Source organism: Crocodylus porosus, unplaced genomic scaffold (assembly GCF_001723895.1).
Source record: "Crocodylus porosus isolate Cpor-Errol unplaced genomic scaffold, CroPor_comp1, whole genome shotgun sequence".
NCBI lineage: Eukaryota > Metazoa > Chordata > Crocodylia > Crocodylidae > Crocodylus > Crocodylus porosus.
The window spans coordinates 27,988,687-28,001,571 of NW_017728943.1; the positions used below are offsets into that span (position 1 = coordinate 27,988,687).

The following is a 12,885-nucleotide window of genomic DNA, read 5'->3' on the forward strand; positions in this document are numbered from 1 at the left end:
AGTAGGCAGGGGTCAGGGGGGCTGAAAGGGTCCCTCCATGGTCTCCTCCCCACTCTTCCAGTCCCCTCTCCTCCTCCCCCTACTTACAAGCTCCAAGTCTGGCTCCAGCTCCCTGCTGCAGCCACCAGGGACTGCCTGAATGTTTGAAGCTCTCCAAATCTTTTCCAAAGAGCTACAAACCTTTTTATTGGTCCCCTGATTCAATTCAGATTTACACTGAATCAGGCTGAATCTTCTCTGAATCAAAACAGCACCCAAAGCTTCACACAGCCCTACAATCTACTTCTCTGAGAAAGCAAAGAGAAGAAAAATTCTCTTTTCTTTTTCATCCACATTACAGAACATAGTAGCACTCATGAAGTCCTCAGGAACCTATTTATCAGGATGGACCTTTCCATTCAAGTCTTCACCTTATGATATCTTCCTAGCTGTTTTTCAGGGTGGATAGATAGAAGAGTAGGTTAAGAAGCAGCAGCAAAGATATTGCTGTTTCTTTTCCAGTTCCCACTTAATGTCCAGTACCTTATTAACTAGAGGTCATTGTTACTTCCGATATGTGGTCATGGTTCTGTTCCAGACTGAATTAACATTAGAAAGAAAACTGTGTGTGTATGCGTGTGTGTGTGTGTGCACACGCGTGCATGCTTGTGCATGTGTGTGCACGTGTGTGCATAAGGGGGGAGAGGAGGGGGCGGGACAGCACTTTACTTTAAGCTTAGTGCACCCTCATACCAAGCACAGCACCTGCCCACAAGAGGCATTGTGTTAGTTTGACCCAGCTCTACTAATGTCTGTATAGATCAGGTGCTTCAGTGGGGCTTTTTGGCACTTTTATCTAATAGCTGATTCAATCAGCTATTAGATAAAAGCACTGCTGCAGTTCACACTCTGTATAGACACTGCATAGCTGGGTCAAACTAATAATGCACTGCCTCTTCCAGTAAAGTGCTGGGAGTGGTTTTTAGTATTATTATTTTCACATCTGTCAATGCCCTAAAAGACTAGCATTAACTGTGTTCTGCTTCCAGCATACAAGACCTGCTGCTTGGTTTAGTGGTGCTGCGCTCCCTCTGGCTGTCCAAGTCAACTTCTCCCAAGGGCGTGTACAGAAAATGCAACTCCACCACCACCCCTCCCTGCCCCCTCTCCCCACCAAAAAAACCCTCACTTCTCACTGTTTTACACCATATGCAAATTTTACAATGTGAAATTCAGTAATTTAATGCATTTTATCCTAATTTCTTCTCTAGAAATCTGGGTCCCTAACACCTTGCTGTGCAAGGAATCTTTTGGATTAACCAAATTGTAAAGTCAAGATTCTTATGCGAGGCAAATCCAGAGTCATTCTGCTACATTAATTCTCTCTACAGTCTCCATTTCCTGTCAGGCTGAAATATGCTGTTGCTGTGCACTGTCAAGTGAATGCTGCCTTACTCAGAGAAAAACACATTTCAGTGCACGTGTGGTTTGGAGACTTAATTGTGTAAGGCTTTTCAGCTACCTTGAGTTCTCTAGATAAAAGGTACCACAGAAGGCAGAGTACTATTCTGAATAAAAATGTATCAACTTTTCAGGGCAAGACAAGGAGAAATCTTCATAGATTTGCTTGAATCTTCCTAGAATTCAAATGAGCCATCTAAAAATGGACATTTCCACTGCAGCCCCAACATTTGAGTCTATCCATTTATCCTTTGCCACTAAGGTGGTAATGACAGCATGATGGCATTTCTAATTTGCCATATGCTGCCTGGCATTATCTGGCATCAGTAAGGCAATCAGTTCCAAGAATGTACACCCAAAAGGCTTGAGGAAGTTGCTGACTGCAAGAATAGACTCCAGCCAGAGTCAGTGAGCAGGAGCAATAAATCACCAACCGTTCAAACAAACCAGCCAAAGAAGTAGATGCCAAATGAGGTGACTTGCTACTACTCAAGTGAAGCACTTTGGCTTTCCAGAGGTAACACTTTTCATTGTTCCTTTGAACTTCTGCTTCAAATACAAACATTCCTTGGCATGGTATTTTTTTAACCAAATATAAATAAATCTGAGCCCAACTAGAATCATAGAACAGAAAACGAGGGCTGGAAGGAACCTCAAGAGGTCATCTAGTACAACCCCTGCTCAAACAGAACCATCCCCAACTAGATCCTTCCAGCCAGAGCTTTGTCAAGCCGAGTCTTAAAAATCCCCAAGGATGGAGATTCCACCAACTCTCTGGGTAATCTGTTCCCGTGCTTCATCCTCTTCCTAGTAAGAAAGATTTCCTAATATCCAATCCAAACTTCCCTTGCTGTAATTTAAGACCATTGCTCCTTGTTCTGCCATCTGCCACCACTGGGAACAGTCTAGCTCCATCCTCTTTGTAACTACCCTTCAGGTAGTTGAAGGCTTCTGTTAGATCCCCCCCTTAGTCTTCTCTTCTGGAAACTAAATGAGCCCAGTTCCCTCAGTCACTCCTTAGAAGTCATGTGCCCCTAACCATTTTTGTTGCCCTTCACTGGACTCTCTCCAATTTGTCCACATCCTTTGTGTAGTGGGGGGCCAAAACTGGACACAGGCCTCCAGATGTGACCTCACCAGTGCTGAATAGAAAGGAATAATCACTTCCCTCCATCTGCTGCCAATACGACTACTAATGCAGCCCAGTATGGTGTTAGCATCCTTGGCAAAAAGGGCACACTCTTGACTCATATCCAGCTTATTGTCCACTGTAACCCTCAGGTCCTTTTCTGCTGTACTGTTGCTTAGCCAGTTGGTCCCAAGCCTGTAGCAGTACATGGGATTGTTCCATCCAAAGCGTAGGACTTTCCACTAGTCCTTGACATGATTGATATTGTGTAGTAGGTAAGTATATCTACTACAGCCCTCAGCTTGGTGTCATCCACAAATTTGCTTAGGGTGCAACCCATCCCATCTTCCAGATTGCTAATAAAGATACTGGGGGGAAACACTGCCCCAGGACCAACACCTGAGGCACTCCACTTGATACCTGCTCACAACTAAATCTTGAGCCTACGATCACTACCCGTTGAGCCCCACAATCCAACCAGATTTCTATCCACATTATAGTCCATTCATCCAACCCATTCAACTGCACTCTCAATTTTGCTTTCCAAACAGATATGACTAGTCATTTGAATGACCAGCCCACTTAGTTCCAAGGCAATGATAATTTGCTGCATGTGAATGGAGAAGCAGTCTTTGGTAAATAAGCTGTCATTGTTCCATGGACATACGACACAGCATAACATTCCTTATTTCAAACGCTTTGCAAAGTCAACAGCAGTGTGTGTCATAACAGGTTATCAGAGATTTGATTCCCCCTTTAAATGCTGAAAGAGAATTCAGATTGATTTCTTGAGTGCCATCAAGCTAAAAACACCCTGACCTTGTCATAAAATCCATTCTCTGTTCCTTCTGATTAGTTATTAAGAGCAAATTTAATCACCAGGCAGCACCGTATTGGAAGGACATGGTATCACAGGACTGAAAAAACAAGTGCATGGTGCCCAAGGTCAGAGCCTATCAGGGAGAAAAAATGTGCTCAGATTTCCCAAAATCTTCTTACTCCTTAAAAATCTCACCCTCACAATCATCTTTCATTAAGTGAGGGCTGTAAATTTAAAGTTACCTACTCTACATCATGAAAAGGCAGACACTGAAATGTGAGCTCTGGCTTTTTATTCCAATGTTATTGATCACAAAAAAAAAAAAAAATCAAAAGATACAGGAAAGTTACTGTGACTAACATTAACCTCGTCTAAAAAAACCAATCAGTCTTGGGTGATCTGATTATATGCATAGAGCATCTGAACCTACTGGAGACTTCTCCTAATTGCTAAAAAAAGTAAATTCATGCATTTTTATAATGCAATGGATTTGACGCCATTCTTCACAAAACCATGCCTGGTGCATACCAAATAAATAGTTCCATACCAAAAGTATCCCTCACTTGCCAATACATTCACTGATAGCCAACTGAATAATCATTTGTCCATTAATGCAGCCCTTGACATGACAAGAAAGGCTAGCAAAAATAATGCAATGTGAATGTGATGTGTGCAACAGCAGGGGGCCATCTGCAGAGCTGTGCTGACTATAATGTGGACTACAATCCCCCAGAAGCGCCCAGAGGGCTGCAGGACAAAAGAAAATAGGAAGAAAGCAGGAAGCTGGTGAAGAGGAAGAGAAAAACTGCAAGAGAGGTATGCATAGTCATCAGACCCCAGGAGTGCGTGGCTGGACTAGACATCTCACTGGCTCATTTGGCAAGGACTATGGATTGAAAGAGCTAGACTCAGACTTTGGAGCAAGTTTGAGTGCTCTCAGAACTAAAGGCCAGGTTGGGGACACCACTGGAAGAGTGGGGGGAAAATTAAGGAGCTAAGTATATGTTACCACCATGTTAATGTCTATTTACCTCTGATTTGTTCCCTTCAGCCTGTTGGCTTGCGGCCCTAACCCTTACGATTTTCTTTATGAGTGGGAATCCCTTTTGCTTCTTGTGACAGCTTCTGTGGTGGCAGGGTTTGGCACAAATTAGTGGGAGCACTTGCATTCTGAAGGGGGCTATCCCACAAGTGAGGCAAATGGGGATTGGTGGTAACCAGCCATAAAGCACAGGACAAACTTGGCTGGCTTGGTCAGCCAGAGCTATGGACTGAAGGATCTGGACTCAGATGTGGGAGCAAGTTCAGGCTGCTGTTTGAGCACGCTTGGGACTAAAGCCTGGCTTGGGGACCCCTCCAGATATGGGGAGGACGGGCAGGAATTAAGATGCTAAGTGTATGTTACCACAGTGTTGATGTTTCTTTACCTTTACCCGTTCCCTCTCTTTGGCCCATTGGCTTTTGACCCTCGCCCCTATGATTTTCTATAGAAAAGTGGGAACCCCCTCCTTGCTTCTTGTGTTGGTTTTTGGAGATGCAGTTTTATAATAATAATACCATAAAGTAAGTTTGTAATGTGTGTTTAAAGAACCTCTGCCTAGCACAATAGTTCACAGTTTGCACACAAAGAATTGCTGCACGTACCACAACAGTAATTTGGGCATTTGCCACATGCTAAAGAGTATGTCTGATTCATTCCTAATCTTGTGCTGTGTACTTCGCTTTGCAGTTAAAGAAAAAAAAAAGGAAAAAATTAAATTGAAGTGCTATCTTGAACCTTGAAAGAGTATATGACCTGTGTCTGCTTCCATAGAAGTCAATGGAAATTTTAGGACTCCCATAAATAAGGTTAAATATTAATTTATCTTTCCAACACTGACTTTGTGAGCCAAGCATTCCTTTTTCTTTTCCAAAGTAGCACCAAGATATAAGGCGAGATGCTCACAGCTAGCCCGTAACTGCATACAATTAAAGCAGAATCTGGAACTAAACTCAGATCTGCATAGGATTAACCTAGTGCCTCAGTCAGTAGACCATCCTTCCTCAGTCAACCCTCAGGCAAAAACACTGATGCTATCATTTCCACTGAAGCAAAGACGTTTTACAATCCAATACACAGTGAAGTCTGTAGACAAAGGGAATGTAATGTTCTAAACAAATTATTATCCAAGACACTGGCTTCCTTGATTTGCTATAACCTTAGTCACAACATCAGAGTGTTTACTTGGAAAACTGAAATACATGATTATATTTGGCAAAATCCCCCCCACATACTCCTAATACAGAACAAAATTACATTACCATACCAGAAGAGTACAACTCCTTAGCTGGTATAAATTGTCACGGTTCAGCAAATCTGTGACAATTTTCACTAGCAGAGCATCTACCGTCCCTTACCACACCTGCACGCACACACTGTGATAAGTGCTCTTCAGAACAAATTCTTAATCCTGCAGGAAAAAACAAACGGATCATTAAGATGCATTCAGGCTGCAGGCTCTTTCCAGATAGTTGAATGCTTGTAACCTCTAACAAATATTTGAATTTAAAAATAAAAAGACACACACACTAGAAACCCAGGAAATACATTAAGGATTGTACTTGTCAAATAGCATTAACTCTGCAGTAGCAGGGATGCACACCTCTGATCTTCCCTACTTATTACAGATAGATAGGGAAACCTGAGTTTCCTTATATATACTTAGGCACATCTACAAAGTTGTGTGTATCATGTCCATACATACACAACCACCCAGTGAAACCCCCTTTGACCTTTCACTAATACAAAGCAGGTTGTAACAGAGGCCAAGCCCTGTAGGGCTAAGCAGTAGAAAGCTAGTGTCAGATAGCTACAGCACCTCACCTAACAAGCAGCTGGCAACTAATTCAATAATGACCTGCTAAAAAGACCAAGGAATAACACCTGTAGCTTGCTGAGAGGAGGTCAGGTGATGAGACAGAGGAGTCGAGGACTAGGTAAACCTGCAGACAGTCAAATAGGGCAATCTGACCTGGGCAGAGCTGGAGGAAGGAGGTTACTGCTGGGAATTGGAGACTGACTCTGGCTGTGCTAGCTGAAGGAGTTTTCTGTGCTGTATAGAGAAGCAAGATGGAAGATGAGCAGGACTGTGAGTAGGCTGAGGAGGACCAAAGCTGGGTGAAGATGGCAGAGTCAAGTAGAAGCCCAGGGAGAGCTTAGACAAAGGCTTCCCAGACTCGCTTGTGTTTGGGTTTTGTTTTAAATTGCTGTTTAGGCTGCAAGCCATGGGAGTGGCTCAAGGTGGGGGAAAGAAACCACTCAACGTGCCCTACTTCGATTATTGTTGAATTGGTGGACTGCTAATGGGTCTGTGAGCTGTGACATAACCAGGTTCCCGGAGCCCAAGAGACAATATGGGTCAGGGCACCCAGAGCTGCCATTCTGGTTCTCTGGAGGCAACCTCCTAGAGTTAATAACAGCAACAAAAGTGAGGTGAGTGGACAGGGTGAGATTAGAGTGTCACAAGGAGATATCCTTTCCCATCAGGCAGCAGATCCTGTTACACAGGTAAGCTCCTTGGGGTGAGAATGAACGCTCAAAAAGTAAACGTGTAGCAATTCTCATTGAGTAGGAAGCAGTGATTCCTAGTGACTAAATCCTCAAAATGGGATTCAGGAAACCTGTTTCCTTTTTCAGCCTTGGCACTGCCTGCTGGCAGGTCACTTCAACTTTCTGTGCTTCTGTTTCCCCATCTATTAGGAGCACTGTGAGATATATCAATGAAGACAGCTACTTTATAATAGCATTATTAAGCCACTTGTTTTGGACTTTTCCCCTGAATTAAAAGGTGACACCCCATGAAAAGCAACACTGAAAGAATATATCCTAGGCCCTGTCCTTTTTTCATGGAAGTCAGTGGCAGGCCATCCATCATTCTGTGGGAACGTCTGTTATTAATGGATCTTCTTCTCCTCGTAACTACCACCAATAAAAACCTTTTAAATTATTTATTAAAGATACAGGAAAGAAAAGGGAGAATCCATTAAAGCAGATGAAATGAAAGGTAAGTTAGGCTTTTCATCCTTTTCCTTAATAGGGAGACTCCACTTTGTCATGCTTTGGCAAGGAAAAGGGAAAACTTTAAATTAGATGAACAGCAGCAGAGTCCAAAACACTTGAGGTCAAGTCTGTGTACTCCACATTAGGAGTATGTGGGGGGGATTTTGCCAAATATAATCATGATTTCCACAAAAGGGAAAAGAAGCAAGAACAACCAAGATAGAAGCAGCAGCTCCTATCTCTGGTACTGACTGTCCATGGCAAGCTCGCTAACAGGAAAACAGAAGTGCAGCCCACAGCCTTATCAGCCACTGCAAAAGCTGGCAAACTTTTATCCATATCAGGCTGTTGAAGTTGTTGTGTTTTACCAGCATCTCTTGTCACAGGCTTGCTGCAAGAGATGATGTCTCAGAGAGCCAGGGCCTAATTTATATGACAGTTTTGCTGCAGAACAAAGGGTGGGCTTGCATTCAAAGCCCTTCCAGGGCAGCCTCTTCTCTGACAGCAGAGTTCCTCCACCCCTGATGAACCAAGAAATGCTTCTGTCACTGCCTAGCAGCCAGTTGAAGGTATTTGTGGAACATCCTGCTCCTTTTGCCCATGGCTATGATCCATTCAGCAGCTGGGACCTTCCCAGAATACACTTCATGTCTGGGTAATGCAGCTGCTTGGAGGAGCCAAGCAGAGTCGCCCAGAGCATGCCGTTATATGCATATTCACAGCCTGTCTACCACCAAAAAATCTGGCAGCAGAGACAAATGAGCATAGACATGGCCCAAGATGCTGTCTTACTAGATAAAGAACAAAGGGAGAGACACAAGAATGAAAAGGTAGGTAGGGAAGGAAAATGACTCTTAAAGGTAGGGTTGACTGCAAATCTTACATCCTCAGTGTTGGCCAAGATTTAGCCTAGATATTCATAGGACTATAGGAAAGAAGAGCTGGAAGGGACCTCACAAGATCACCTAGTTCAGCCCCCAGCTAAATGCAGGATCATCCGTGACTAAAACCATCCCAGCCAAGGGTCTGTCTAACCTGCTCTTGAAACCACCTAGAGATGGAGATCCTATAATGTTGACAACTGATTCCCATCCTCTGTCTCAGCTATCAGGACATCTTTCAGGATCAGAAGACTCAACAGGGTCAACATCCAGGTCTGAGATCAGGGCTGTTCAATTTCTATGCAGCCAGGGCACTGCACCACACACCCAGTGCCCCCCTGCTGCCTCAAATTTCCTGCCTCAAATTTCCTACCCTGTTGCACTGTATGCCCAGGCACCCGCCTCACTGTACCTTGCACCTGGGCCTCCCCATCTACCCCTAACTGCCCTGGCTGCCTGCTGACATGATGCATTGCACCTCTTGCGTGTCCCAGGTCACCAGCTCCCCTAGCACTACAGGCTGTGCAGTGCTGTACCACTCCACACCCTGGGGCAAAGGAAGGGAAGCTTGAGGGAGAAGGGACCCAGAGACCCATGCTGGTCCTGCAACCAAAACAATGGTTGTCGGGGGTGGCCAGGTGGGAGAATGAAGAGCCACAATGTGACCCCTTGTGAGTCATGTGCACATCCCTCTCCTAGATGATGGTGGCAGTGGCAGCCATAATGGCAATTTAATGTACCTCAACCTCCAAGAAGGTGTGGTGACCCATCAACACCCCACCTGCATTAACAAATAAAAACATATTTGATGATCTCAACTATAAACATCAACTCCCACTTTAATTCAATGTCTTAATACCTAGCTTTTACACAGCAGGTAAATATCATCAATTCAGTATACACAACATATATACAAGGATCATAGCTAGTAGATTCTGCTGCAGGAGTAGGCCCTGCACTACATTTTGCATATAGTAGGTCTATATTTAATCTCTTAAACCCTGTCAGCCTTCCACTTCTCCTTTACTTTGAAGTTGAACTAAAATGGAGAAAAATGTGACAAATCATTTCAACCTGTTCAATAATGTAACATGCAGACTATGCATGCTTGACATTTCCCTTCCCATTGTAGTGAGGAAAAGTTAGTCATCATGTCAGGTATTTGGCACTCAAAAGAAAAAAAATAAGAGCAGGAGGAAAAAATCCGAATATAATTCCAAATCTTCAGTATTTTGGTTTTGTTAGAGAGATAATACATACAAAACATTAAACCTGCAGAGATTAGCAGAAACAACAAGTGTAGAGAGACCTGAACAACAGAACATGAGATAAAAGAATGAATACAAAGCTAAATGCTGTTTATTTAAACTGATTGAGGAAGCTTAACTGGGATTAAATTTGGATCCTGCATTTTTGCTGTGGTTTGGTGAAAGCTGTGGAGAGATCCAAACAAATTCAGGAGGTAGGGAGAGACAGCATCAAAGAAACTACAATTTGAAACAGTTTGGGAAGCTTCTGTGGAACCTACTGGACAAAAAGCTTGTTCCATGTGGCTTCTGAATGAGGGTGAGATCTCATGTTTTGGGGCCAAATGTTGAATGGGTTTAGATCTTGAAATCAAGACGACTGGCCAGATCCTCACATAGTATAAATTGCTATAGCTTCATTAGATCTAATTTATAATGGCTCCCAAACTTTACAATAGTTAATGGCCAAATGGGGACCCTTTCCATGGCATCTGAGAAAGGGCCTAACCAAGAAAACTCTAGTTCTTTTCATTATGTGAAGAGTAAGCTTCATGGAGGTTGTTAGCACACGGCCTACCCATTCACAATGTACACTAGCTTTTGTGGTTTGCCCATCTGTGCATAAGTAGGATATGCAGTTTTAGATATTCAGCCATCCTGCAGGAATGCCCATCACTAATAGAGTGCTGGAAACATAGATCCCCTTTATTTTCACCCTTCCAGAAAAAATCAGGTGGAGGTTAAGCATGACCTAATTGTTCATATTTGTTCATGTGAGCACACACCAGTGTCAGCTACTTTGGATTATAATTTTTGTGAAATGCAATGTAATTCTGCGATACTTCTCACCTGGCCAACCAAGACAGATGTAGAAGCACACAGACAGGTAATGCCAGCCATGTTGTGAAGTATGATATAGAAATTAAAATCTCACTCAGGACTGGTAGATTAAAATTGCTTAAAACAGGTCAGATCCAAAACCCTCTGACATCAATAGGAGATATTCCATTAACTTCAGGGTACAGTCAGTCACTCACAGTTACAGGTTGATCTACAGTTTCCATCAAAAATGTTTCCTTTTTTCTTTTCTGTACTTTTTAAATAAAAACTGTTTTTTTGTGACAGATCAGAAATGTTCAAGAGAACTAATAAATTTCATAAAACCTAAATCATTTTGCTTAAAATGATTAAAAAAGCTTAAGAAATGTTGATGAAAGGGAGTTTCTCATTTTTGTTACATTCCCCCTTGCCCCACAAAATGTTAATTTTCTAGACAGTTCTACTTATGATACTTTTTAATATGTAGAAATTCTGTAAATACATGATTTGTCCTACCTTGAAAATGCTGCTACATTATCAGCTAAGGTCTGCTGATCATCTGCTCCTGATCGGTAATATTCATACACTGATTTTGGAAGAACTTCTTTAGCATGTTGTTCAAAATCTGCAATACAAACTGGCTTTCCAGACATTTTGCAGGTCCCAGAGAACAAGGTTTTCCCAACTTCAATCTCTTTTTAGCTATATTTTTCCTCTCTGTAAATCATTAACACAAAACTTCAACAAAGTTCAAGTAGCTGTATTTAATTAACTACATCAAAAAAACTGTACAAACAATCTGCCAGTGTGTTGGTCATTCCTCTTGGACATTGCCCTATGTACTGATTTATATACTGAGTTACAGGCCCAATTTGCTCAGATCAGATCAAGTTCACAATGGTCCAAACCGTGGCTAAAAAAGGAGGAAGAAATAAATGTATACATAAGCAAAACAAACATGTTAGCACCACATGGATAAGTAAATTATTCTGACAAAGCCTGCAGATTACTTGGTCAGCAACCATGTGTCCTGAGGGGCCACGGCTATGATGTGATGGTCGACACACTCGTTGTGGGAATGCTCAGAGCCTGGGACCCCAGCGATGAGAGCATCCTGCATGCCTGCCGCATTTCCCACCGCTACACCAAGCTAATGCACTACCTCATGGCGTACAACAACATCCATTGGTCCCATGACATCTATGTCGAACACATCACAGGCCACCGCCAGTACACTGACTCCACCAGACCGATGGCCATCAGACTGGACCCAAAATGGACCACCTGAACCCCCCTCTGTACCTAATGGACTCCAAGAGGAACCTTCAGCGATGGACCACTCCACCCGAAGAGGACCTCTGCGATGAGACCCTACACGTACTGAGAAACTTTCCCCAACCTATGCCCTCCACCATTGCAGACCATTGTAAGGGTTTGTGTGCATCTATCTTCTTTCTCTCTGAGCACTGCAACTCCCCGCCCTTTCCCCCACTGTGGCAGGGCACTGCGGGTGCCTGCCACTTTAAGGGCCTGGGCTGGTAGCTTCCAGGTGCTGGATAAGGACAGCCATTTTGAACCCTGGGCTGCCCATATGAACAGGGCAGTTTTGCTGCTGAAGGCTGGTCAACTGCTGGGCTGCTAGTATTATCTGGAGGTGAGGGAGCAGCTGCAGGAGATGGTTTTGGAGGCTCCTGGTCCTGGGCATGACCTAAAACTGCACCCTGCCAGGAGTGGGTGCCCTGGTGGGGCTCTCTGTGGCATGGAAACCCCCAGGAAATGCCAGGCCAGTTACCACTCTAGTAAAAGGCAAGTAGGGGCACCTTAACCCCAGCCCTCACCTTTGGGTGGGTAGAGGTAACATCTGTAGTAGCACCATGACCTGCTGCCCCAGGGGGGAGTGCGTGTCCCTTGTGAGACCCTGGGGCACCAGTCGTGGTGTGAGGTGCCCCAGCTCCCCATGTCCAGGAAGGGGGACCTGGAGAGACTGGGGTTAGTGAAGCTGGCAGTAGAGTGCCCCTCAACTGGTCCAAGCTGGGGCCAGGGCCAAGATGGTCAAAAGGGCCAGGGGCCCACTGTGAGGGGCACTGCAGGTTGTGGGCCTGGGGCCCTGCCTGCTTAGAGGTGAGGCCAGGGCCTGTGTATGGCCGAAGGTCCTGAGCAGGGGACCACACCTGAGAGGGAGCCAGCTATGAGGAGCTCAGCAGCCAGAATGAAGGTGACATAGGCCACCTGAGCAGAGGGTTCAAAGGAGGGTCCCGCTAGGAAGATTCTGGAGCCCAGTGTGAGGCTGGAGTGCTTGTTAACATCTGGATCCCATCTGCAAGGCTTGGGCTGCGGTGTAGGAGTGGTACAGAGCCGCGGGCACCCCCTTAATATCGGGGTGTGAAGGAAAATGGGCAGCCTCCCACCTTATTTAACAGCTTGTTAATTTTTCAGCAAGTTGTGGCAGGTGAGACAGGCAGGCAGCATGCCCGGAGACAGGTGAGAGGCTGGCAACGGCTGGCCTGAGA

At 44.3% G+C, this 12,885-nt stretch overlaps 1 protein-coding gene across 2 annotated transcripts in view; it reads right to left on the bottom strand.

The window, feature by feature from the left end:
* HAO1 (hydroxyacid oxidase 1) overlaps positions 1–11,070 on the bottom strand; it is a 50,955-nt gene extending 39,885 nt beyond the window's left edge. The window contains exon 1 of one of the 2 annotated variants that reach the window (XM_019549086.1): positions 10,892–11,070. In XM_019549086.1, coding sequence (XP_019404631.1) covers positions 10,892–11,028 — 137 coding nt within the window. In that variant the 5' untranslated portion in view covers positions 11,029–11,070. The remainder of the gene's footprint in view (positions 1–10,891) is intronic. The other variant, XM_019549085.1, reaches the window with a different exon arrangement.
* Between the last annotated feature and the right edge of the window lie 1,815 nt (positions 11,071–12,885).